Consider the following 27,764-nt stretch of genomic DNA (forward strand, 5'->3'; position numbering starts at 1 on the left):
TCATTACTGGTAAAACATCCCAAATAAAAAGGGATACAAATAAAAAACACAAAACAAAAATGCCGATCCAAGACCAAGAGAGGTCAAGAGATGACGTGAGAGGAGATCGAGACGGGCGTTATAAATTCCTTTAATTATTAAACTAAAGGAAAATAAGAAGCCTCAACCGCCTAAAAAACAACAAAACACTGGTACTCAAATAATTGAAGAAGAACCTTGCGAGGATGCCATAAAAAATCCAAAATAGAGCACAAAATAAGGATCACAACGAAATTACGTGTGAACGAAAAAACGTGCTAAAATGGAATGCGGCTAGTGTTGCCTTGTATACAGTCCTCTTAGTGCATGGGCTTGTATCGGCACCTCTCTCGTTGGGACTTTTGACATTGGGAATCTCTATAGGATAAGGTTCCGTGTTTTTGTAGTTCACCCTTTTCCATACACGACTCCATCTAGTGGAGCTCGCTCTGGGGGTAGTAACTCCAGCATTTCATTTAGCTTTCTCTGGTATCTAGCAACGGAATTACCTAGAAATAAGTGCTGAATGGACTATTTCACCGGGTGACACGGGACCCCGATCCAGAAAAGCAACATTACATTTTTAAATAAAGGTAATTCAAAGATCCTTAAAGTAAAATATACCTTTAACTGTTCTGAGATTCTTTCAAGGGAATTTGTGAAGGCAGTTTCTACTTCTTGAAGTTTATCTTGAGGGTTTCTATTCTCTGTGACCACTGATCCATGAGATCTTGGTGAAGAGACTGTCCTCTCAGATAGCTACTATACAATCAGTTGGAGGCAGTAATGTGTCATAAAAGTGCACATTAATTAAATTTCCCAAACTGGTGGCCCATCACCTGGTCTATAAAAAATAAATGTATCAGATGCAATGTTTCTTATTTTTAACTACACCACAAATTAGTTTGACAATGTATTTTCTCCAATAGTTGCTAATGTTAAAAATAGGAAGTCACAAGTATCCTATCCTATATCTGCTATAATACAGTTGTTAGGGTGATAGCATTTATAATTTAAGGCTATAAATTTTCCAGAGCATCAGTATTCGTGCCACGAACAAGAGAATTTTCATTTATCTTTACTATAAATTAGGAAGCAGGTTCCTTAACAGAACTATTGCTGATACTCATATGTTTAAGACAGACTCTGGAGTTACATAAGGTACCACCTCATTTGGCTGATTTGGCTCAATTATTTCTTTATATTTTTTCTACTTTTTTACTTATTTCCACCAGCTTTGAGCTCTTCTGTTATCTCGTTTTTTACAAACTTTGAATGCTTGCTTTTGGTGACAAATTTCACCTGGGTCTAAAAATCAACAACTCTCAATTATCTCTTCCTCAACAGATAGTGCCTACACTACTATTAACATCAGCTGCATAATTTTAGGTGCCATATTTGCCTGGAGAAAGACCAATGCTCTTTTAAAATTTATTCTACCACAGGAATAACATACACCTACATGGAACAATTATGATAAGTGACCTTACTTAGAAATGGACTTGATTATTATTATTAAAATAGTTTAACCAGACCACAGCTGACTATCAGCTCTCATAGGGCTGGCCCCAAGAAGGATTTTCGGATGAAATGACAAGTCAATAGGCTAGAAGCCTTTACACTGGGACCTAATTCTGTTTCACTAACAGTCAATGATGAATGAACATCTACTGAAAGAAAATGAAAATGAAATTAAAAGCTGTAAAAATCATACACTTTCATACTGGAACACTCTTCACAATAAATATATTTAAACTCATTATGCTTTATATTTACTCACTAAATAGGTATATTAAAATTCAAAAAAATAAATTTTTAGTAAAATCATAAAATTTATTTGTTTTAAACTGTTTCAATTATACTGATTGATTGATTTTTATATTTTACCAATTAACTTTCTGATCCCTGATCCCCTTTGCCTGCCAAGAGCAAAGATCATGAACATTAAAATGGGTACTATTGAGAATGTTGAAGATTCTGACAAAATTTCTTCTAAATGGCTATGTTGTGTATTTATTTGTACATACATTCTCCTTGCATTTTTAATCATTTTTATCTGTACTATAATTACATATCACACACTATAACAATAACTATTAACTCTATAATATGTAAAAATAATATCTGATGGTTTTGATTGTCAAGAAAAATGATATTTTAATGATAAAATAAAGTTTGTTCATACTTACCTGGCAGATATATATATAGCTGTATTCTCCGAAGGTCCGACAGAATTTCAAATTTCAGCGGCACGCAGTGGCCGGTCAGGTGGTTAGTACCCATTCCCGCCGCTGGGAGGCGGTATCAGGAACCATTCCCATTTTCTATTCAGATTTTCTAACGCCACTGTCTCCTGAGGGGGGAGGGAGGGCAATATAAATATATATATCTGCCAGGTAAGTATGAACAAACTTTATTTTATCATTAAAATATCATTTTGTTCATGAGACTTACCTGCCAGATATATATATAGCTGAATACCACCTTTGGAGGGGGTAGAGACAGCCAAGAATTAGGAAAAAACCAATTATTGGTAAAATTATTTTGGTTCCTTATCTGATAGCGTAGCTGACTGAGTGGTTACTGTCACTCTAGTCTGCTTCTGCTTTACTAGAGACCCCAGCGAGGTAGTGACCTATATAGCTGGCGACTTCTAGATGATCTGTCAACGGGCGTGACCACAATGTGACTAGATCATAGCCCATACAAAGAGGACAAAAGAGCATTACTAACCACCTAACCAACACCTAAAGCGTTAGTTTGCAAAGGATTGGGAAGACTGCCTCCAGTAGTCGACCCAACAACCACAAAAACACAATTAAAAAGGGGATAGGATCAGAGTTACCCCTGTCCCCAAGGTTGCTGAAGCAGCAATGTATGGTCCCAGCGAAAAGCAATTTTCGTATGCTACCTAAACATCTTGCCAAGAGTGTGAGGCAAACACCGAATTGACTTCGCCAAAATGTGGCACTAAAAATGTCACTGAGTACCATATTTTTCTTGAACGCCATGGAGGTAGCAACTGCCCTCACCTCGTGAGCGTTAACTCTCAACAACTTGAAGTTGGAGTCGTCACAACTAGAGTGTGTGTCCTTAATGACGTCCCTAATGAAGAATGCCAGTGCATTCTTCGACATAGGTTTAACTGGTTGCCTCACAGAACACCATAAAACATCCAATGGACCACGAGTGTCCTGTGTTCTTTTAAGGTAGTACTTGAGATCTCTAACTGGACATAGAACTCCCTCAGGTTCCTGTCCAATAAGGTCTGCTAAACCTTTAATTTCAAAGTGTCTAGGCCAAGGGTTAGAAGACCTATCATTCTTAGCCAAGAACTTAGGGCTTAAAGAATAGACAGCATTGTGTTCCTTGAAGCCCACATGACGGCCTCGAACTTCGCTCACTCTCTTCGCCGCGAGGAATGCCGTTTTTGAGTAACATCCTTAAGAGATGCAGAGTGGAGAGGCTCAAAAGGACTAAACATCAAAAACTTGAGCATTACGTCCAAGTTCCAAGCAGGGGGAATTAGCTGAGGAACCTTGGACGTCTTGAAAGAGCTCGTAAGATCGTGGAGGTCCTTATTGTCAGACAAAGCTAATCCTCTGTGTCTGAATACAATCGAAAGCATGCTCCGATAACACTTGATAGTCGGAACTGCTATATCGAGTTTTTCTCTAAAGTAAAGGAGAAAATCCGCAACCTGGCTCACAGTGATAGAGGAAGAGGAAAAGCCCTTCTTTCTACACCAACCTTTGAAGGTTGCTCACTTCGCTAGATATATCCTTTAGATGAAGAACTTCTGGCTCTAGCGATGGCCCGTGCCACCTGGCCAGAAAAAACCCCTTCGCTCTGACCAAGTTTCGATAGTCTGAAAGCAGTCAGGTTCAGAGCGGGGAGATTCAAAGATATCTCGTGAAGTGGGTTTGTATGAGCAGGTCTGCTCTCATAGGAAGGGTCCTCGGGCGTCTACCAACCAGAAGAGAAACTCCGAGAACCAGTGGTTCAAGGCCAAAACGTGGGGATGAGAGTCATCCTCGTCCCTTGTGAGGCCGCGAACTTGCGTATGACTTCTCCCAGAATTTAGAACGGGGAAAAAGGCGTAAACATCTATTCCCGTCAATCCCAGGGAAGAGCAACTATCGCAACTGCCCCAGGGTCAAGTACAGATGAGCTTTATAGAGGGAGCCTCGCTGTTCTTGAGGTCGTGAAAATATCCACAAGATGGCGACCCCAAAATTTCCAAAAATCTTGGCAAACCTCCTGATGAAGGGTCCATTCCTTCGGCAGGAGTTGATGGCGCCAACAGAGCAGGTCTGCTCGAACATTTTCGACCCCTGCAACAAAACTTGTGAGAATCGAAATGTTGCGAGCATAGGCTCAAAGAATAATCTCTCTTGCAAGGCTGAACAGGGAACAAGTAGTATTGTCCGAGTTTGCTAGAACTACACGATTGCAAACTTGGACCTCAAGAATTGGCGAGCTAAAAGATAGCCGCCAAATCTTTGAAGTCGATGTGCCAGGACACCTGTTCCTCTCTCAGGTTCCTAACACTTCCTCTCCTCTAGTGTTGCCCCCAACCTGTTGACGACCCATCGGAAAAACAACACTAGGTTGGGGTTCAGAAGCTTGAGGGAGATCCCTTTCTGCAATTTCGTTGGATCGAGCCACCACCACAGATCCTCTTTATATAAGGAAGAATTCTCAATTCCTCTTTCAAGTCTTCCTTGCTTTGTCAGTTCTCCAACAAAAAGAACTGAAGAGGCCTGAGATGCAGACTCCCAGAAAACAAACTTCTCCAGCGAGGAAATGGTCCCCAGCAGACTCATTCCTTCCTTCACCTAGCATGTTTCCTTTTCCAAGAAGGCCGAAACTTTTTCGTACATAGAAGTTGCCGTTCTTGCGACGGAGACGCTATAAAAGCCGCTGAATAGATCTGAATTCCCAGACACAATGGACAGTGAGGGGATCAGCTGCGACTTCTCCACAGACCAGAAGTCCCAGGGACTTCACGAGTTGCAGAGTCAACTGAAGGTCCTCCAGATACCTTCGCCCGACGACGCTTCGAATCAACCAGTCGTCCAAGTAGAGTGAGATCCTGACGTCGACAGATGCAACTGCATCGCAACGTTTTTCATGAGACGTGTAAACACCCTCGGGCAAAATGTGACGCCAACAGCATCTGGTGTTCCCAGGCGGTCAACCATCCAAGTACTGACCAGACCCAACGTTGCTTAACTTCGCTGATCGGACGAGAAGCGGTGTTTTCAACGTGGTATGGCCGTTGTGCAGAGTCCAAAGCAGAGAGCCCTGAACTGGTACGTCTAGTCCCCAAGACAACCTGAGATACTTCACCGAACGTGGATGAATTGGGGCGTGAAGATAAGTATCTTGGAGATCCAAAGATACCATCCAATCCCGGGATGAAGGGCTCCTAGTATTGACTGCGAGGTCTCCATCTTGAACTTTTCCTTCCGGACCAAGTTGTTCGACCTGTTGACGTCCAAGACGGGTCTCCAGCCTACTGAAAGTTTTGGGACTAGAAACAATCTGTAGTAAAATCCCGGGAACACCGAGTCCAAGATCTGTTCCACTGCTCTCCGCTCAACATCTGTTCGAGCAGGTCAAACAATTTTCTGTTTGACAGGAAGGCAGTTGGGAAACAAAAACAAAAGAGGAGGACAGGAAGGGAATCAAGTAACCTCTCTCTAACAGTAGGAGGGACCAAACATCTGCCCCTCACTCTTTCCAGGCTTGTGCAAAATGAAGCCTGGTTGCAAAGGAGTCTGGAGATGAAGGAGTCACTTGCTACCTCTCTTGGAAGTGACATTCCTTCGGGAAAAAACTCTCTCTCGTGGTGCGGGTCTCGTGTTGCTTCCATGGAAGCCCCTTTGTTATGCAAACATTTAGCTTTCGTTTACTTTTGTATCTGAGATCGGAGCAAGCGTTATGAAGGAGATGCAGTTTGAATGTCGATAACTTTAGTTTTGAGAAAAACGATATTTTTTTTCTCTGTGTATTTATTTGCTTGCCGTTACACAGTTTGATGTTTTATGACATAATGAAAAGCCAAAAATAGACCTGCAAAGTAATATAACTTCGCTAAATGAAGCTAAATGAAGCGAGTGTCAAAACACGGCTGAGGTTGGCCAGCGACGTTTTACTTAGTCAAGCTCTGAGCTGCTACTGACTGACTGCCACTGACTGCCCTGCGGCATTCCTGTCTTTAGCTGATGCGTACTAGTCCACAGGTTGCCATAGATCGCATTAGATATTATTTCATAGCTAAAAGGAAATTACCACCGATATACTGACAATATCATTACATTATATGAAAAATGTAATTTGACTATGATAGGTTACTGTTTTGTTTATAACTTCTAACTGTGGCGAACTTTTAAATAAAACTTTCTGAGAAGATAGTCAGGATATGTATGATGCCATATAAAAATATCCCAGAAAATTTTATTTCCGATTTTTCGTCAAACGCTCCCCTTAAGACAAAGACAACTGCGAAGGTGGAGAGAGAGGAGCCGAAGGTTGAAAAGTCTCAGGAAACAGATCCTTAAGAAAAAAGCCAGAGTCTGATAATCAGAGGAAGAAGAAGACGAAAGAAGTTTCTCTTCATACAAAGGCTGTGACGAAAGAGGATGTTCTTCCGCAGCTGGTGGGTCTTGAGTGAGTGGTGAAAGTAGTTCGATTCGCCGATCGTAAGCGGGAACTCCCCGCGAACGAAGAAGTCGTCAACTAGAGTACGATAGTAAACATAAAAATGTGGAACGCTTCACGATTAGCGTGTCATCCTTGCGCAAGAGCCATGCTAATCTTCTCTGTATCGTTCCAATTTAGTATATGTACTGCCGAAGCAAGTACTGGCTAAATTAAGAAGGACATCAGATGTTGAAGCGGGTAGTTGTGCGACATGATGAACAACTGGAGCGGTGTCAACACAAGACTTGAAGCTATACGGGAAGCGGCGCGGGCGTCATGGCGTGACGCGCGAGAGGCTCCGTGGCAAGTACTAGAAGAGAGTCACAGCGCGGCGGATGGCGCGCGGATAGCGTCGTCATGGCTGGATAGCGCGCGGCGTCAAGGTGAGGCGCGCGTGAAGCGTGAGAAGCGCACGAAGAGCAAGACGCGCTCCTGGCGCGAGACAAGAGAAAAGGCCAACACCTCAACTCGGGGAAGACGAATAGGAAGCCACTAAACACTCTCTCTAGACGACAGACGCTCTGTATCGTTCCCAAGCGGGAGACGAAGGTGAAAGTCTGTACCTCTTAACAGGCAGATTCGAATCTTGAAAGGTTCATGAGAGCATCCAGCTGTTGTTGCAAACCCAACAAAATCTTACGCGTTGGAGAAGCCACTCTCTCGGGAGAAGGGCTGAACCTGAGAGAAGGAAAGGGGCGAGAGACGTATACTTCCTTCCACAGGGAAGAAGCTCTAGCCCTTGCCTTAGCGCGACAGGGGGTCGAGTAGAGTGATCATTCGAAAAACACTTTATTCTCTTCTGCAGAGGAATATCCACGCAACTTTCGGGAAGAGTACAAACGTCTAGAGGAAGAGGGGCGTGGCGTCCTCTCCTCTAAGCTTCTCTTAAGAGGGCGAGAGTCCAACCGAGAGCTCCAACCCGAGGCGGGAGGACGTGTCGGAGGACGAGAAGCAATCCTTCAGGATGCGTGCCTGAGCACGATCCCTGGCAGCCTGGGTAGCGTCATCAGGACCTGCCGAAGGGACGCCAGATCGGTGGGAAGCCCCGTAACCCTCATGCGGCTTTCGACATGCCCCCTCCCTGGTCCTGGGAGTTTGACAGAGGTCCAGGCCTAGAGGCATTATAGGGCCGATCTGACGCCCCCTCCACAACACTAGGGGCACTAGCACTAACACTATGCGTTGAATTGCATTCACTTTAGTTTCAAGAGCACGCATTGACTCCACACGAGCCAGGGAATTACCTTCTGCAGCAACAAACTACAGGGTTAGTAATAAATTTATTACAGGGTTACTAGTAGGAGAAAACCTGACTGTCCAACTAAGGATGCACTCTAGGAGGAAGATTTCTCAGCCTATCACGCTCCAATTTAAGCATATAGGCTTCATATTTCTTCCACTCACCCTCAGACAATCCCACACATTCATTACCGATTATCATAGGGCATTGAACACCCTTACATATATACATAAAGAGTGAGGAACTATCAAAGTCTTGATAGCCTCACCTTACATTCACCCAAGCTACAGACTCGATAGCTAGAGGTAAGACATCTTAATTATAAGAAAAGTCAAAAGCAAAATCAAAAACGGTCCACAAAGAGCGTATGCCAAGTCACAGATCCAGTCGAATACCAAAAAACAACCAAAATACTTAAGTGACAACAAATTTCGAAATCCAAAGGCGGAGGAACTGACAACAGGTGTTGACAGTCCGGCGACAGAGAAAATCTGAATAGAAAATGGGAATGGTTCCTGATACCCGCCTCCCAGCGGCGGGAATGGGTACTAACCACCTGACCGGCCACTGCGTGTGCCGCGAAATTTGAAATTCTGTCGGACCTTCGGAGAATACAGCTATATATATATCTGGCAGGTAAGTCTCATGAACAAAACCTATTTTTGGTAGCCACTGTGAGTCCTCAAAGGAGTTACTCCTATGGTCCCCCCCATGGTTCCATAAGACAGACCAAAGAATTTCCTCATAACTGGTCTTGGCCAGAATAGTGCCTTTGATTTATCCAGTTTTCCTTCACCCTTCTCACACATATGTAGCAACAGCATGCAGACCAGCCAAGATCCCCATTACTTGTCAGGTCTGTGAAAGAAAAATGCTCGCCACAAATTCCCATACCTTTTCATCAGGAAAAGCAGGTTGGTTTAAGAACTCTCAGCAGCTACCAAAATTAAGTTTTCCTTCATCAGAAGACGGGTTTTGATAGAGGAGCCACTGTTCATCCTCAAAAGGTGCATACAAAAGAAACTGATGAAATGTCCTAGCTCCTGAATAAAAAATCTCAAATGACCCAGATGAAAAAATGGTCCATGGTAAAGTCATATAAGTTTTTACCTACTTTCTTTTATTCAGGATACCCATTCTGGTTCAATTAACATTGAAGGACAGGAAAAAACAAGTAGTTATATATGTTATTCTATGTGGTTCCAGGATGACTTACCTAATTATAACAAACTGGGATACAGGTCACTGTGCCCCTCTCCACCAATGTTAAAGAATTACCACAACATCAAGAAGGTCCTTTGTTTTCCACTGAGGCGCCTACAGGGCCAGGGTTTACCATACTACCTACCAACACACAGTGTACTCAAATTTGACTAATGTCATGGCAGCAGTGTTCAAGGACACAGACTCTGATAACTATAGTACCTTGTAAAATTGGAGACTTCTTTATAAGAAATGCCTACAACAAAAGCCAGGGATGCACTCACCCCCTAGACTTCATGCAAACCAGGAAGAGGGTGGGGTTTTGCCTTTCTAAGTACGGACGCTAAGACAATACTTAGCCCATGCAGAGAAAGTGGCTCGTTTGTGATAGAGTATAAGAAAAAAGGGCAATCTGGGACGTTTGCTGCCACAACTAGGTAAACCTGGAGTGCTTGGGCTGGACATAATGTCTTACCTCTAATCCTGAGTTCCCGTAGAATAAGGGATTTCATCTTCAAAGGGTCCTCATTCTTGGCCAGAAATGGCATACCAGGAGACAACATTGACAGCTATGTGTGTGGGTGATGAAATGCTGTCCCCTTCTAAGAAAGCTGGATGCCAAGTTGGTAAAAAAAAATCACTTTCTGGAGCAATAATTGTACAGTACTGTACTGTAAAAATGTGACCATGTTATTGACAAAAGTGCCAGAAGTAAGTGGTCGACAAGGAGGAGCCAGCACACCTTTTAAGGCAAATAAGAAATTCATCAAGTTTGCCACAACAACAGGGGGAGGACAGTCAGGATGGATTTAGAAATTATGAGACGCTCAGAAGAAAAGATTAGGTAAAGACGAAGGCAATCTCCTGACAATCCACCATGCAACTTTTACTTTCTCATCAGCAGGTCCTACACACTTTTCAAAAAAACAGAAAGTGAACAGAACAGAGGATAAATGCCTGATTGTATCCTTAGGCAAGGGAACTCAAACCCAAGACCATGGAAGACCATGGTACAATGGCTACAGCACAGCCCAAGGTTGGAGAACAAGGTTTGTATTCAGAGTAACCATCTCTTAGAAGGGTTACCAACCAAGGCTAAAGGGTTTCTTCTACTTGCTGGTTTGATTTCAGAGTGTCCTCTACCCTAACTCATGTAGGCAAGGACGTCACACCCTTAAGTGAATGTTGCTATGAAAAGCCACATTGGAGCCATACAAAATCTTGAATTCCAGTATCTTGGCACATTGGCAAAGAAATGGAATCTGCCTGGAAAAAGAGCTCTGCCAGGAAGATGTACTCTATTCCCCTACACTCCCTCTGAAACACTGGACCCAAAGGGCTAATCTAAATCAAGCCTTTCCTTCATGGTTTGCTGCCAGGAGCATGTTGCTTATTTTGCATGTCTGACAGCTACCTGAACTCAACTTTTTACCAGCAGGGTTATGTTTTTGGTGAGTGGTATGTACCATCACACTGCCAAACAGAGGATTATGCAGTTTGCAGTGGGGAAAGCTACCTTTACGCTTAGCTCATTAGCAGCCTACAGTAAGGGAGAAAAAACCAAGAGAAACAGTCAACTGTGAGCTGCCTATACCTATTTGATATGCAGAATGCACATCAGTATGAAATGACCTAACTTTTATAAGTATGGCTGTGACAACTTGGTAAGAGACCAAATCAACAGCACAAAATTCTTTTAGAAATAATATTATTATTGGTGGCATCCCTTTAAATCATGATTGAACTGGTGGAATCATTACAAGGTTCAACTAGTTTGTCATACTATTATATAAATGAGAAACCTCTAGTCCACAAATAAAAATGACTTATTTTTACAAAAAAATAGTTTTATATATACTTACAAAGTAATTACATAGCTATTAGTTCACTTTACATGGCAGCTTGAATTCAAAATTTCGTGGGTAACACTTCACACATCTGTGTAGGTGACCAGTTCCGCCCACTAGCAGGAATATTAGGAACGACTTTAGCAAATAACCTCAATCTGTTCGTGCCTTATGTCCATCAGCGGGGAGGAGGGTGGGGTCCGATCATGTAATTACTTGGTAAGTAAATATAAAACTTTATTTTATTATAAAAATGTCATTTTTATTTAAGTAACTTACCAAGTAATTACATAGCTGATTCTCATATTCTACTCAAAAAAATGATGTAATGAATTTGAAAATAGAAAAAACTGCTAGCATTGAAAACCAATGCTTGTCGTTACCTATCAGCTAACAGAGCTACTGGGATACTGTCTCTGGTAGGTGCTCATCTGAACTCGTAGTGGCGTGGCAGTATAGCCAAGGGTCACCTCCTACTTAGTGGGAACTTTGTAGCAAAGGAAGTACTCCGTGGCTAGCAAAGCATGATAGGTGCTCGCCCTTGCCCTGGGTGTGGCACCAAAATAAAAACTAGACAACATTGTCACCTACACTTAGATAAAACCACAACCCATCCACTGAGAGTGGTGGGTGCTTTAGGTACAATGTACCCCCTGGCTCTGCAAAAAATTTGACACCTTATTACAAGGTGAAGAGACAGTAGGAAAAAACAGTCTTACAGTATGCTTCCTTCCATGATACCATGCCAGTCACTAGAAATGGTCTCAAGGCATTGAAAGATTCAACACTGTTTAACTTCCATTAAAAATAGTAAGACACAAAGAATGATTACATTCCCCATAGTTAGAAGGCAGATTGGACGTACAAGGCATAAAATGTATGCAAGCTAAAGAGGTAGAGGCTACCATGACATCTTTAGCTTTACTTAAAAGGCAAACTGCTCTCTTAATTCTGAGTGTGTCCCAAGTTAGAAGTCCATGAGGGCAATACGTTCTAGTCAGTGAATGAATCAGATCTTCCTAGCGGGCATCCATGGTAGCTAGCAGTCACTCGTGGGAGCTAGCGGGCAATCTGTGGGAGCTAGCGGGCGTCCGTGGTAGCTAGCAGTCGCTCGGGCACCCGTGGGAGCCAGCGGGTGCCTGTGGGAGCTAGCAGGTGTTTGTGGGAGCTAGCGGGCGCTTGTGGGAGCTGGCGCCAGGTGAGCTGGCAGCCAGACGAGCCAGAAGCTTGTGGCTCTGGAAGCTCCATAGCTGGCGGAAGACAGCAGCTGACGCCAGACTGTAGCTGTCGCCCAGCGAACTAGGTGACAGGCGAGCTAGATGATCGGGATCACTTGAAAAGAAAGTGAGATGCGAAGGACAAATATATTTCTAGTAGGGCTATGTGGAATGGAAGTAGGACTAAGTAGAACAGAAGTAAGGGACAAACGAGCCTGAACGCTATGGAAGAAGAGGCTGCTCTGAAGTCCTTGACTTTCACTTAAAAGGCAAAATGTTTCCTTAAGCATTCAGAAAATAAGCCCTTTCAGGATGTGATCTTAGTCCGATTCTGTTCAAGTAAAAACCCGAAAGCTGTAGCTGGACAGGAGGTTCTCTCTTCTTCAGTCAATGATGTCCGTTAACTTCCTAAAGGAGAAGGGACGGATCTACTGTAGAGTTTGAAAAGATCCTCGTTATAGCTAAAAATCCCAGGGTAAACGAGGAAAAAAGCATCTCCCTGTGAAAATACCTTCTCTAAACGATGACTTGGATCTCACTAGTGCATCCTAGTCAAAGCCAGAGGTCACTCAGAAGGGTGTCTACAGTGTAAGGTTGCCGAGAAGAGGAATGCAGGGGATCAAACAAGGGACTTGTCAGTCATTCAGAATACATCCAGGCTCCAGAAGACCGGATTCCTTCCTCGCTTGGACACATCAAAGACCAGATAAGGTTGTCAAAAGCTAGGCCCCAGTGTTTAAGCACTTAGTTAAGCATAGATCAATACCATTACTGATGGAATATGAAAGATGTAGATCTCTTCAGGTACAAATGGGGTATCCAAAAATGGGCCATACATGTCTCCAAGAAGAGGGGTAGAGACTGCCTGCTTAAAATGTCAGACGGGCTAGGAGGATGACCTCTGCAACCACACTAGTTTAAGCAATAAGACTAGCAAAAAAGCCTTGTACTGGTGATTTCTGAAGCTTTGAAGGTTCCTTGAGGTGGCAAATAGGAACATAGATGGTCTGCCCCATGGACTCCACAGTTCCCGCCAGACCAGGGGACGTAAGGAAGTACCTGCTCTCATTTTGTCTACAAGAACATTAGGTGATTTGAATGAAATTGAATTCGATCTGATAACAGTAGAGGTTCTCTTGCTTGGAGAGAAAATGAGAGAGAAAATGAGAGAGAAAACGAGCCTTTCTCCTCGACATACATACGCTAGGAATGAAATCTCTTATAGAGAGAACTACTGCAGTCCAGGTGTAAACTAAGGTCAAGAAGCACTGAAGCTCCCAAGAGAGATGCTTACAGCTCTCCAACTTATCTGAGAAGGATCCATCATTCCGGGAGCAAGACCCGGAAAGTTTCCACTTAACCCGTGGGTTCCTCGACCAAGATCCGAGGTGAAAAGAAGAAGACTAGGTCTGGGCTTGGAGGAAGAAGGGAGTTCCCTACTTGATCTATGTATGTACAGCCACCATTGCAGATCCAACTCATATGAAGTTTTTCTAATTTGCTTAACATCTTGGTGGATGACAGAATACCCAAAACAGTAGACTCATCCACTAATGTTCCAAGAAAGAAGAAAAAAGGGGCAGTATTTGTGGACTGTCTGAAAATGCAGAGATTCTCAAGGCAGACAGAAAGCCTGAAAATTCCAAGAGTTGAGACGGACATCCAAGAAACTGACTCTTGCAATGGAGACTATGTTCTGAGAAAGAGGGATATAGGTCTGTAGGCAAAAATAACAGGGCTGACTGCAACTGTGTCACTTTCACAGTAGAAAAGGAGCACCAGAGTTCTCTCTCCTTGAAATTCGAGAGAAAAGGATGGAAAGCTCTAAAACCCATCTCAATTGTCCTTGTCCATACAGGACAGGACTAAGAGACAATCCGAGGTGATGTCTCTCGGTAAACACTCGGGATTCCTTATCTTCTTCGCCCGTGCTCCTGCTGCTAGTCAAGAAAAAAACCTTTTACTTCAAAATCTTGACAAGATCTCTGACAAGGTCTTGTTCCATTGAAGCACCAGAGGGAGCAAGTCCAAAGACACTTGTCTTGCTCCCTTTTCAAACAAAAGTCAAACCTCCAACTCCCTGAGAGACTTATTGGAGGATGAAGAAAAAATGCCAGAGGAGGGAGATTCCTTCAACAAGCTCAAAATTCAGGACACAAAAGTCCCTGCCTGCAAAGGACAGGACTCTGAGACACTAATTGTCACTAAAAAGGGAGCAACGTCAGCTCATCTTGAACCCTAGGCAATGGTGGGACCGACTGAAGAGAGCCAAAACATTGTTGAGCAGTCTGTATGGCGCTCAGAGGCGGGAGTCTGATACTGAAGAGTTAGCACCTTGATTGAAGACTGGTGCTGGCCACTTGAAAAGCTGGAGCCAGGTATTCAATTGGAGACTGGCACTCAAGAAAGAACAACAGGAAAGACAGGCACCAAGTACTAAAGAGGAATTGACACCAGACATTAGAAGGCTGGCACCGGGCACGAGAGCGGACGATGGGAGCTCTGAAGGTTAGCGCCAGATACTAAAGAGAGGGTTGAGCATCCGGGAACTGGTGTCGGGCGTCAGGGAATAGGCTCTGAGAGAGTATGGCGCCAGGTGCTCAGGAAGAAGTCAATTCAATAAGAGATGATAACACTACACATCTATCAAGATGTCTTTCCAGTGGCTGTCTAATACTACACATCCTTCACGACGCCTTTCCAGTGGCTGTTTGCTGATATCTGGGAATGTACTACAGGTTCGACTGAGGGGGCGACTACCTGTGGTAAACCCCACCAACCTCCTTTGGACTTCCAGTATGCCTCCTCCCAGGTTTAGGGGGAGTCTGACAGGGACCTTCGTCTAGGAGAGTCAGCAGAACGAGCAACCACCTCCTCTACTACACTTCCACCAAGACGCCTTTTCAATGGCTGTCTGTCAATACCTGGGACTGTGCAACAGGTTCGACAGAGGGGGCAACTACCCAGAGGACTTCCCACCAGCCTCCACTGGACTTTCAGTATGACTCCTCCCAGGTCTAGGGGAGTATGACAGTGATTTAGGCCTAGGAGAACCAGCGGGCAGGATAATCACCTCCTCCACTGCACAACACTCACTTGCAAGGTTAATTTTCTGTTAACCCAGACACAAGATTGGCGATGGTACGGGCTGGAAGCTGGGGAGCCAGGCATGGATGCCAGTGGACAAACACATGGGGCTAGTAGAAGGAGAGGAAAAGGGTATGTCAGCTTTGTACATGCATGGCTGACTGATACAGTTGGCCCCCGTGGGCACATTTGGGCATCTGGGCATTCACAATGCACGAGTTGGTGCCAGATGGTAGGAGTCGCCCGTGGGCGTTTGGGTGCTTTTCGGAGCCTTTGGCTGCTCAGAGCATGAGTTGGCGCCAGACGGTAGATGGCACCAGTGGACGCCATCTAGCGGTCGTATCATGACATGGCGTCGGGCTGAAATGGGCGCCAGTGGCTGCTGCTGGTTACTGGAAGTGTGGAACGTGCACGATCAGTGCATCAACCTAGATGCATGTTATCCTTGCACAGGAGAAATGAGAAACTTCTCAGAAAAAAAGATACAATTTCACAGAAAAAAAGGTACAATTTCATAAATGTACTGAGAAAGCCAGTACTCTACACAATATACTAACGAGGCAAATACTGTACTGGGACCGATTCTCGGCCGATGAAAAGTGTTGTTATAACTTGTTACTTGTTGACACTTATCTTGGACTCACACCACTTCCAAAGTGCTTGCAGGGCCTCCATTATGAAATTAAAAGTTTATGCAGAAGATGTATTGCCCTGAGCAAGCATCATCACACTGCATGTCCCACATTCACTATGTGATATTCCATATCACAGCATTGATAAACAAAAAATCTTAAAGTTCTTATGAAAGGCTTCAAATCCTCAAACTGCCTCAGCTCAAGAGGAAGCTTGCTAAAAAATCAAGGAGCTGCAAAATAAGCACCCTTCTCTCCTTACTATTTTCTGCCCTTACACTTTCAATTCTCCGCAAGGGAAATGTGAGGGTTAAGGTAATATTATTTACCGATGGCTAGCAAGTCTACTAGGTTTGGTAAACAAACATAAAATGCAAATCTTTGGCCTAAAGGAATGATGAAACATCCAAGAATTACTTTTAAGGCAATTATATAACGACAGCTTGCGAACAGTCTACGCCCTGTAAACCCCACTGATGTAAAAATTTGGACTTAAGGAATGGCATAAGATGCAAGAATTACTTTTAGGGCAAAACTACATCAGCTGCTCGCAAGTAGCCTAGGCAAAAGAAAAAAGTTTGCTTGGATTAGCCTAAATGAATGACGAAACATTCAAGAATTACGTTAAGGCAAATACAGATTGTCTCCAGTTTACGACGGGCTCGGCTTATGACGTTCTGAGTTTATGACGCTTTTCAAATATATTCATAAAAAAATTATTTCCTGGGTTACAACGCATGTTCCAGGTTTATGACACTGACAACACCAGTCCGACGGAAGAAATATAGCTCCAGAATGGCAGAATGGTCAATTTTGGAGGTTTTTCTATTGAAAGACTCAATGTAAATGCAGGATAAATTGTTTTTAAGGCACCCAAAGGATTTTAAGTAAGGTTTTCTTATGATTTTCGACGGTATTTCGGACGACGCCAGTCTAACGACGATTGGAAGAGATATGCATCCAAAACAGCAGAATGGTCAATATTTGGAGGGTTTTTATTATGAAAAACTCAATATAAATGCAGGATGTGTTGTTTTCTGGACACCCAAAGGATTAAAAGTAAGGTTTTCTTACGATTTTTGACGGTAATTCAGGCGACGCCAGTCCGACAACGATCGGAAGAAATGTGCATCCAGAACAGCAGAATGGTCAATATTTGGAGGGTTTTCATTATGAAAAACTCAATATAAATGCAGGATTCGTTGTTTTCAAGACACCCAAGGGATTAAAAGTAAGGTTTTCTCACAAATTTCGACGGTATTTTGGACGACGCCAGTCCGACGATCGGAAGAAATATGCATCCAAAATAGCAGAATGGTCAATATTTGGAGGTTTTTTTATTATGAAAAGCTCAATAATAAAAATGCAGGATTCGTTGTTTTCAAGACACCCAAAGGATTAAAAGTAAAGTTTTCTTATGATTCTTAACAGTAATATTTGGGATGACTCAGTGTCCAACGCATACGACGGAGGAAAATTCACATTCACAGATTTTTTCATAGAGCAATATTCGCTAATTATTGATCTTTATTTTATTTTCATGACTAAATACATTTTTTATGATGAAAAAATTATTTACTAATTTTAAAATATTAATATTAAGGTAACCACAGCAAAGTATCGATAAAAGTTAAAATGAAAATCCCATGAAATCATTAACTGCTTACACGATGTAATCACTTCCTTCAATGGCCCCCTCTCTCTCTCTCTCTAATCACTTCCTTCAAGCCCCCCTCTCTCTCTCTCTCTCTCTCTCTCTCTCTCTCTCTCTCTCTCTCTCTCTCTCTCTCTCTCTCTGTACATGTATCCTTCAAAGAAATATTGATTACTGTATATAAACATAAAAATATACTAAAATCCCATCATCGCTTGTGAGACAATTTCTTTTATTGCTTTGACAAAGGTTTCATGACGATATTGGCTCGGGGGATTAGAAGTAGCCAATAACAGAGCTCGTAGCAACCCCCTCTCTCCATGACAATACGCTATTGGCCGGAAGGACTGACAGTAGCCAATAACAACTTGCAACAACCCTCTCCTCCCCCTCCCGCCCTCCTTGACGACATGCTATTGGCAGGAAGGGTGGGATTTTAACCAATCACAAAGCTTGTACCCCACGGGCTTTGCATATACTATAAAGAGGGTGCGTAGTTTTTTTTTTCCTATCTCTCTCCGATGTGAGAGAGACAATGATGGCACAAGAATTTTCTAACAAATTCGTGGGAGTTGGTGAGGACTAACCACGTTTGTATGATAAATGAGTTACCTAATAATAAGTGCGAATTTTATAATATTAATAATAATAATAATAATAATAATAATAATAATAATAATAATAATATACTGAAATTACAACATTTATGCACTTTTAAAGTAAATTACTTCAATTTTTAAACAAAGAAATATCACACCCTGTCTTTTGCCCAAAGCTTTTAAGCGATGGGGGAGGGTGGAACTGTCAAATTACTTGACTCTCTCCAAAAGGTAGAATGAGAAATGGATAGATATATTATAAATAGATACTAGTTCAGCCCTTCACTCTCTCAGGAAAAGATACTGTTAATTTGAGTCTCTTTACCTATGCACACTGTGTGTGTTCATGGTGCTTTAAAAATGCGTAGTAAAAGTAGTAGTAGCCTACATCTTTGGAAGGCAAAGAAAAAAAAAAAATTTTTTTGTTGGTGTCAGTCGCAGTAAAGAGAAATGGACTAACATTCTTCAAGAGATAAATCTCTCTCTCTCTCTCTCTCTCTCTCTCTCTCTCTCTCTCTCTCTCTAAGAATGGCTGAATAGCAATTCGTAGTGGTAATTCTCTCTCTCTCTCTCTCTCTCTCTCTCTCTCTCTCTCTCTCTCTCTCTCTCTCTCTCTCTCTCTCTCTCTCTATAGCTGGAAAAGGGTGCCAATGTTTAAGATGACTTTGAAATGATATTATTAATAATATAATTTCAAAGATTAATACAGTAGTGATAGGATAATCATTTAAGCTATATTTGATGTAGGATGATACTTAAAGTAAAAATGGGAGAGCACTGTGCAGGCAGTCCCCGGTTTACGATGGGGTTCCGTTTTTCCGCTGCGTTGTAAACCGAAAAGCGTAAACCGAAAATTGTCATAAACCGAAAAATCGTCGAAAATCGTCAAAAATCCTAAGAAAACCTTACTTTTAATGCTTTGGGTGTATTGAAAACGATGTAAACTGCATTTTTATTTAGTTTTACATAAAAAAAACTCAAATTTTTATTATTCTGCTGTTTTGGAGCCATATTTCTTCCATCGGATCGGTGTACGACGTGTCGTAACCCCGGAACATGCGTCGTAAACCGGGAAATAATTTCTGATGAATATATTTGAAAAGCGTCGTAACCTCAGAACGTCGTAAGAACCTGTCGTAAGTCGGACTGCCTGTCTGTGAAATTCAAAGTGTCCTCTCTCTCTCTCTCTCTCTCTCTCTCCTCTCTCTCTCATCTCTCTCTCTCTCTCTCTCTCTCTCTCTCTCTCTCTCATAAAAATGCAGGTTACATCATTTTCAAGATACCCAAAGGATACTCAAAGGATTAAAAGTAAGGTTTTCCTATGATTTTTTATGATTTTTTTGGTTTACAACGATTTTCAGCTTACAACGCGGCGTCAGAAAGGAACCCCCGTCGTAAACCAGAGACTGCCTGTAATCGTCAGCTAGTGAGTGCCTATGCCCGGAAAACACCATTTGAAAATTAATATTTAGGCAAAATTATACTGAAGGGTTGCAATTAATCTGCATAAGATGCAAGAATTACATTTGTGGGCAAAACTACATTGGCGGCACGCAAGTAGCCAAGTCAAAAAAAGTTTTGCCTGGATTACCCTAAAAGAACGACGAACCATTGAAGAATTACTTTTAAAGCAATTATATCAGTGGCTTGCGAGTGTCTATGCTGGGAAAACGACGAAACATTGAAGAATTACTTTTAAAGCAATTATATCGGTGGCTTGCGAGCGTCTATGCTGGGAAAACACCATTTGAAAATTAATTTTACGGCAAAATTATACCGAAGGCTTGTAAGTAATCTAGATCCGGTAAACAAAACAGAATGCAAAAGATTTAGCCTAAAGGAATGGCGTAACACATACGAAGATTACTTAAGGGCAGAGTTATTACCAGCAGTTCGCAAGCCTAGATGCAAACAAAAGACTTTTAGACAAAAGTTCTGATAATGAATCAACTTAATAACAAAGACAAGGAAAAAACTCATCCTGGGATTTCACGAAGGTTACTAATACACATTCCAGTGGATGTGTACACCACCGAAATCCAAATATGCTCGTATACTGTATCCGGAAAATAATGAATACAGCCGCCGCCATACTTGGTGTTCACTCAAGCATGGCAGGAACAGATTGAGGTTATATGCTAAAGTCGTTCCTAATATTCCCGCTGGTGGGCGGAGCTGGTCACCTACACAGACATGCGAAGTGTTACCCGCAAGATTTTGAATTCAAGCTGCCGTGTAAAGTGAACTAATAGCTATGTAATTACTTGGTAAGTTACTTATATAAAAACTACACAAAGATGAATAATTTGCAAAAAGAGAAAGGCAAGAACACCAGAGAAAGAAGACAGAAAGCTCCAATCTATTACATGATGAACTACTTCACGGCCTACAAGCACGAAGCCCAAGCCATCAGAGGGATAATCTGGAGAGGACTTCATACCACTAACACAGACACCTAAAGACTGACTCAAGGATATACTGTCATCCAAACATATTGGCAGCCTTAACAAAAATACCCCACTAAAGGAGAAAGTCGTCAAGACCAATGTTGTGTACAAATTTGTGTCCAGACAGAGGAACTGTGATATTGCATCTGCAATATTATTACAGAAATCCAGGGGGCCAATTTCTAACATTTTATTGAACAACAATAATCAGAAAAGAAAATAACAACAGAAGACTGATGATTGCTGAAGTGATTTCCAAAACGCTACAGAAATGAAGTTTTCATAATAAAACTAATATTGTAATACTTACCTGAACACCTGAATTAGCCCTGGTTACCCACCAGCCCGAACTACATCCCCGTAACTTTTACCCATTAATTGGGTAATTAACTGTCAGCATTACCAACGCTTGCAGGAAAATCTTGTCAAAATGAGTTACCTGAAACACTGTTGGCAACGCTGCTGCAAGTCCCAGGCGAGCGAGGCCGGGTTCCTCAATTGCTTAATTCACTAATCAAATTGAAGTGAGGAGGAGGGTGGGAATCATTCAGGTGTTCAGGCAAGTATTACAATATCAGTTTTGTTATGAAAATTTCATATTGCAATACACTCCCTGAACATAACAATTTTTAAAAGTAAATTGTATTTTTCCTAACTATACAAACCCGAGGTCCTTTACATTAGGGATTACTTTCAGGCGTAGGCTGGAAACGGCCGTTGAACTTCAAACAAGGTGGTTAGGCAGTTAACTACTGTCCGGAAGGTGGAAGTACCGCCTGCCCGGATGTAAACATTCCAATTTGCCTTTTGGCCCAGGTACAGATTGAGGGGTGGCATGAGGTGGGCATAAAGTGTAAAGGACCTCGGGTTTGTATAGTTAGGAAAAATACAATTTACTTTAAAAATTGTTATTTGTTCTGACACAATATACAAACCCTGGTCCTTTACATTAGGAGACTCACTGATTGGAGGGAGGAATCTGGTAAAGTCTCTCTGAACTGACTGGAGTTCACCACCTTGTCTTCCCTTCCTGGTCGTAAGAGCGAGGAAGGGAAAAACTGCCTCTGACAAAAGATCGGGTTGTAAGAAACGCAGGATCAGTTGTCAGACTTCTGGGTCCCCTTTGCATGAAAGAGAAAACGCGTCAGTTCATGCAAAGTAGGCTAGAAGAATTTGATCGTCGGATGACAATAAGGCAAATGCAAGCATTGGGTTTGTCTCATAGTCATGGTCTCTCCTTCCTCCTTGCAAGAGGAAGGAGTGGGGTTCTTTTATTAACCTGAACGGAAATAGAACGGGAGCTCCCGTTATGTGCTTACCTGCCTCGATCGCCGGTCCAGCTTGTAACAGCACGTCCGCTCCTGCCCGTGGGAATAGAGCCAGGATGGGGAGAAAGAAGAGAGGCCAGTCACTCAACATTCAATCTTCCAATCACAACCGTACAACATCGGCGAGATGCAATCTGTCCTGTTAGAGGAGCTGGATAAGCTACACAACTTGTTGAGCAGCCACCACAGGACCCAAGGAAAGTGTCCAAGGACTTGTGTGCAACATCCTGGAGGTAGAAGGAGGTGAAGGTAGTCTGTTGGGACCACACACCCACCTTCAGCACCTGTGATACTGACATATTCTTCCGGAATGCGAGGGACGGACCAATGCTGCAGTCCTCGTGAGCTCTCAGGCAGCGTACCGGTGTCGTCTTCTCCTTATCGTCTCACGAAGCCAGAAAGAGATGGTGTTCTTGGACACTTCTTTCTTGGTGAGCCAGTGCTAACGAAGAGTCGCTCGACACTCAGGCCGGGAGGTGCCGAGTCCTCTTCAGAATGGCGCCGCCAGCACTCTAACAGGACAAAGTGGCATCTTGTCTGGTTCATTACCTACAAAGTCCTCTAGGGGAGGGGATCGTGAAGGACTCGAACTGTGCGTCAGGGACCGAAAGGGTTCTGAGTCTTTGCTATGAAATCCAGGATGAAATCGGCGTAACTGATCCCCATCCCCTCGAGTGTTTAACATCAAAGGAAAGTCTGTGAAACTTCGCCAACTCTTCTTCGCGATGCCAGGGCAAGCAAGAAGACGGTCTTGAGGGTCAGATCTCTGTCTGACGACTCTGTATAAGGCTCGTGGGTGCACAAGTCAGGCTCCTTAAGACGAGTCACCTCCCACGCAGGGGGCTGAGATCCCTGGGTGGGCAAGACCGTTCGAAGCTTCTCATGAGTAGAAAATCTCGAAAGAGGAGGAGATGTCTACTCCTTTCAGCCGTAAGACTAGGCCGTGCGGCGCGGCAGCCTTTTAAAGCTGAGATGGAGAGAAGTTTCTCTCGGCGAAGGAAGACGAGGAAGTCCGCGACCTGCTGAACAGTAGCTCCGACCGGAGAGATACCCCTTCGACGACACCAACCACTTTCCCTGGTATACCGCTGCGGAGAATCTTCTGAGGTATCCTGCCATCTCTGTTGCTGCTTGTGGCGCAAAAGCCTCTATTTCGCAAGAGATGGTGGATAACCTCCAGCCGTGAAGACACAGGGAATGCACTACCAGGTGGAACCGCTCTGCGTGAGGTTGACGCAGAAGGTTGAGCCAGGAGGATCTCTCTCGGTGCCTCAGAGAGAAGAGCTAGCAGGACCGGGTACCAAACGCCTTGGGCCATTTGGGCGCCACCAGAGTCATTCTGAGATTCGGGGTGATCATCACTCGGCTGATCACCGGCAAATCGACAGAATGGGGAAAGCGTAAGCGTCGAGATTGTCCCACGGGTGTTGGAACGTCCTCCGCAGCGGCCCATGGGTCGGCATGACAGAACAGAAGATCTGGAGCTTTCTGTTGTGCGGGTGGCGAACAGATCGATGGCTGGACGCCCCACAGGTCAAACAGTCTTTCCGCTACTTCCTGATGGAGGACCATTCGGTCCCTACCACCTAGCTCTGGCAGCTGAGCTTGTTCTGCCACGACATTCCTCTTGCTAGGAATGTACCTGGCTGACAGCTCTACCGAGTGAGCCACGGCCCACTCGTGCACCTGCATTGTCAACTGATGAAGCTGGTGGGACACCAATCCCCCCTGCTTGTTGACGTATGCCACTACCGTGGTATTGTCACTCATCAGTACCACGGAGTGTCCCATCACTCGATCCCGGGACTCTTGGAGGGCCAGGAAGGCCGCTTTGAGCTCTAGGATGTTGATGTGAAGGTGCTCGTCGTCTCGGTGCCACACTTCTGAAGTCAGCAACTCCTCCAGGTGTGTGCCCCATCCCTCGGTCGATGCGTCCGAGAACAGAAGCATGTCAGGAGGGGGAGTATGCAGGGATACTCCTATCAAGAGGTTCCTGTCATCTAACCACCAGTGAAGGTCCTTTCTCACCTCCTCGGAAAGAGGAATGAGGAAGGACTGGGGGTCTTGGGACTGGGACCAATACTCCTTTAGTCTCCACTGGAGAGACCGCAGGTGAAGACGCCCGTGAGGTACTAGTTTCTCCAAAGACAACAGGTGACTGATGATGACTTGCCATTGCCGAGCTGGTTGCTCCTGCCGTGACAGGAACAGCTGTGCTGCCTGCCTGAACTTGCTGATACGAGAGTCCGAGGGAAAGACTTTCGCTGCCACCGTATCTATCAGCATGCCCAGGTACTTTGTCCTTTGCTTGGGGTGAGATCTGACTTCTCCAGATTTACCATGATCCTTAGATCCCGCAAAACTCGAGGAGACGATCCTGTCCTGTAGCAACTGCGGCGAGCTCGCCAGGACTAGCCAGTCGCCGAGATACCTCAGCAGACGATCCCGTGCGAGGGCCCAAGCTGACAGGAGAGAGAATACTCTCGTGAACACCTGGGGAGCGGTCGAGAGCCCGAAGCAAAGTGCCCTGAATTGGAAGACCGACTCCCGAGGACAAAGCGGAGGTACTTGCAAGAGGACGGATGGATGGGTATCTGAAATCGCATCCTTCAAGTCCACCGTAAGCATGAAGTCGTTCTCCCTGATGGAGGCCAGCCAGCACGGTTTGCACTGTTTCCATCGTGAACCGAGTCTGGCCGAACAAACGGTTCAAGGAGAGGTCTATGACCGGTCTCCATCCCCTGAGGCTTTCTCTACGAAAGACGCGGCTGTAAAAGCCTGGAGACTGGTCCGACACGATTTCTACAGCACCCTTGCTCAGCATGGCTTGCACTTCTTGCTGTAGTGCGTGTCCTTCGACGAACCTGGAAGATATTTTTGGAGATGGACCGGAGAGTAGGTGAGGGGAGGCAGAGACTCGAAAGGTAGTAGATATCCCTCCCAACGGACATCCACTATCCAGGTCTTGGCTCCGTGTCGCTGCCAAGTTGCCCAATGGCTCGACAGGCACCGCCCCACCTTCGGCAGCTTTTGGGGGGAAACGCCACCCCTAGCGTTTCCCCTTCTTCTTCTTACCTTGCCCCCTTTACCGGCTTGGAAAGAGGGCTGAAAAGGGCGGGAGGGACCCCCCCCTTCTCGAGGAAGAAGAAGGCTGGGTGTTTCCTTGGGACCCCTTCGAAGACTGGAACTTCTTAGGGGCCGAGGAAGTGCCAGCCTGGCCAGAAGACCTGGCTGCAGTGGGATGCGAAGACCCGGAGGTCTTGGCCACTGCCTGGTGAACAAGCCGGTCGCTGTCATCGGCACGGCGCTTGTCCACCGTGGCGTCCACCAACTCTCTAGGGAAGAGAGAGGAGGAACCCCACAACCGGTCCATTCCGAAAGGCGATAGCTGACTCGGGACCTATGGACCTGGCAAAGCGAGAGAGAACGGCATCCCTCCACTTTAGCACAAGGTTTGCCCACAGGTTTGCAGTCTGGTGGGCAAGGTAGAAATAGCCCTACCCCAGACTGGCACAGTCTCCCAAAGCGAGTCCTCCCAGGTGCGATAGCGCCTGAGGAAGCAGCTACCTTCGATACTGTGAATGACCACAGATCGAGCCAGAAGACTGCTTGGAAGGCCGCCATGGCAGTGGCTTCCAGGGTTGCAGCTTCTTGCTGAGAGAGGGATATGCTCTCTACAGTTAATTGCTGCAACAACAAACCCGGATCCAAACGAGTCAGGTCCGGGTCAACCTGTTTGGTCAGCAACGCCCCTTCCACTGGAGCGTAGAAACGCTTCTGACGAGGCAGAGGAGGAGGAAGAAGCTTGTCCGAGCGGCTCGAATGAAGCGAACTGTCTTGCCCAGACACAAGACCGTTCACCTGGTAGAGTAACCCCTCGGCAAGCGTGGACCACGGCAGCCCCACCGAAGCCTTGGGTTCCTTCTTGGGTCCCCAGAAGGATTCGAGGCACGACGGACGATCCACAGACGAGGCCGTGGTCCCTTCCCCGAGGTCACTGTGCTGACGAATCAGCACGATAACCTCCGCAAAAGTCCTATGTATTTCAGAGGTGTCCGCATCCTGGGGCAGAGGACCCTCGAGTCCTTCCAGAGTGCGGTCCTCCCGAACTACTCTCCTGGCAGGAGGGAGAACCCCCGTGGATCTTCCTGAACTACGTGGGCGTAGGACCTGGTCGAGCCAAGAACCGAGCCAGGTGCATACCCCCAAGCAGTAGAACTCTGAGGAGAACACCCCCCAGAGCTCTTCCTTTCCGACTCACGCCCCCTGGAAGAAACCAAAGGGGCGGAGGGGACAGGCGAGGAAGATCGGGCGCTCCCACTGGCTTTACTGGCAGAACCAGCAGAGGCAGTAGGCCGGGAGCAGTCACCAACCCGCGGTGTTGACGAGCCCCCGGGTCGAAGAGACTGCTTCAGCCCAGGTGAAGCGATCTCCTGAGGAGAGCGGAGAGGCTCGCGAGAGCCGAGCCACGCACTCGCCTCCCCCGAGCCAGGCTGGCCGCGCGGACGTGGCCGGAGACTGGGAGGAATCGAACACGCGGCTGGCTGGCGCGAGCTTGCACTGTCCTCTGGATGCGCCCCAGTCTTCTTCAAGGCCGGAGCCTCTCGGGAAGACTGAGTAGGGGACTTCTTCCATAACTCTCCTTGCGTTCGGCCCCGCAGGGCTGAAGCACTGTCCCGGGAACCTGACTTGGCACCTGAAGGAGTGCCAGCAGGAAGAGACGGAGCACCTGCATGCCCTGCTCTTCTCGCCCCACGCCCTGGTCTGTATGGCGAGAAGTTTCTCCCGTGTATCAGACTGGGGTACCCGGGTCTCCTTGGGGACCCGGTACTCAGAGCAACTTCGCGAACGAGTGTCCGGCGCGGACTCGCTGGCCTTAGATGCAGGAAGTTTCTTAGAGCAGCGGGGAGTGCCGACCTGGTCTGCACGCCCTTGGCTCCCGGTACCCCTGGCCCAGAGGCTGGGGCAGCGTTCCTGATCTGAGGATCGGGAAGAGCCGACGAGAGATCCCACTGCCTTCCCTGCGGAAGGAGGCAGACCCTTAGAAGTCTCGGTACGAGATTTCTTAGAGGGGGAGAGAGGCAGACTTCTTCTTCTTCGGCTGTGAAGCCTCTGGAAGGAGAAGCGGAACCAGCAGCAGACGAAGACGACGATGATGACGAAGATGAAGATGAAGACGACGACACCTTCCTAGACCTCTTCTTCTTCTTCTTCTTCACCATCTGCTTCAAGAACGCCGTCAAGTCCCCAAGCCAGGAAAGTGAGGCCGCTGACTCAGGAACAGCAAGAGGGGCTGCAGCAGAAGGCACATCCCGGGCAACGACCACAGAGCTTGGGCCAGCATTTGCCTGGGCAGAGAGAGCCGCTCGTCGGCCAGGAACAAAAGTGGGCGGGGCCGGGAATGCAGGTGCCGCCCCTCCCGCGTGAAGATTCAAGTCGGGCTGCGCCAGGGTCGATGGAATGGGGACGGAAGCAGACGAAGGGCCGGGCTGGAAAGTCAGACGAGGAACAGCATTCGAAGACAGGTCAGGGTCAGCAACAGGGGCAGTGACAGTCACATAAGGGTATGATGACGTCACCATGTAGGCGGGGCCAGCACACGTGAACGGAGCCAGGAAGCCGGGAGGCAGCGGAACAGCGTGCTGCACCACAGGTGACGCCGACACTTGGGTGTCCAGATGCGATGCAACTGACACTGGCATCTGGGCAAACCTCGAAATGGTGACGGATGTGGAGGTGACTGTCGTTGCCGAGTGGGTCGTGACTGGAGCGGGGGGCAGGGGA

At 45.6% G+C, this 27,764-nt stretch overlaps 1 protein-coding gene and 2 non-coding genes across 3 annotated transcripts in view; all 3 read right to left on the reverse strand.

Moving 5' to 3' along the window:
* LOC136841180 (steroid receptor RNA activator 1-like) overlaps window positions 1-27,764 on the reverse strand; it is a 92,443-nt gene that overhangs the window by 36,004 nt on the left and 28,675 nt on the right. The window contains exons 3-4 of the mRNA XM_067108220.1: window positions 844-862; window positions 643-777 (exon numbers count right to left, since the gene is read on the reverse strand). Coding sequence (XP_066964321.1) covers window positions 643-777; window positions 844-862 — 154 coding nt within the window. The remainder of the gene's footprint in view (window positions 1-642; window positions 778-843; window positions 863-27,764) is intronic.
* LOC136841333 (5S ribosomal RNA) lies at window positions 5,186-5,304 on the reverse strand. Its single transcript, XR_010853887.1, has one exon. It is a non-coding gene; the product is annotated as a 5S ribosomal RNA (ribosomal RNA).
* LOC136841334 (U6 spliceosomal RNA) lies at window positions 6,784-6,888 on the reverse strand. The gene has a single exon (XR_010853888.1). It is a non-coding gene; the product is annotated as a U6 spliceosomal RNA (small nuclear RNA).

This window comes from Macrobrachium rosenbergii, chromosome 8 (genome assembly GCF_040412425.1).
Source record: "Macrobrachium rosenbergii isolate ZJJX-2024 chromosome 8, ASM4041242v1, whole genome shotgun sequence".
NCBI lineage: Eukaryota > Metazoa > Arthropoda > Malacostraca > Decapoda > Palaemonidae > Macrobrachium > Macrobrachium rosenbergii.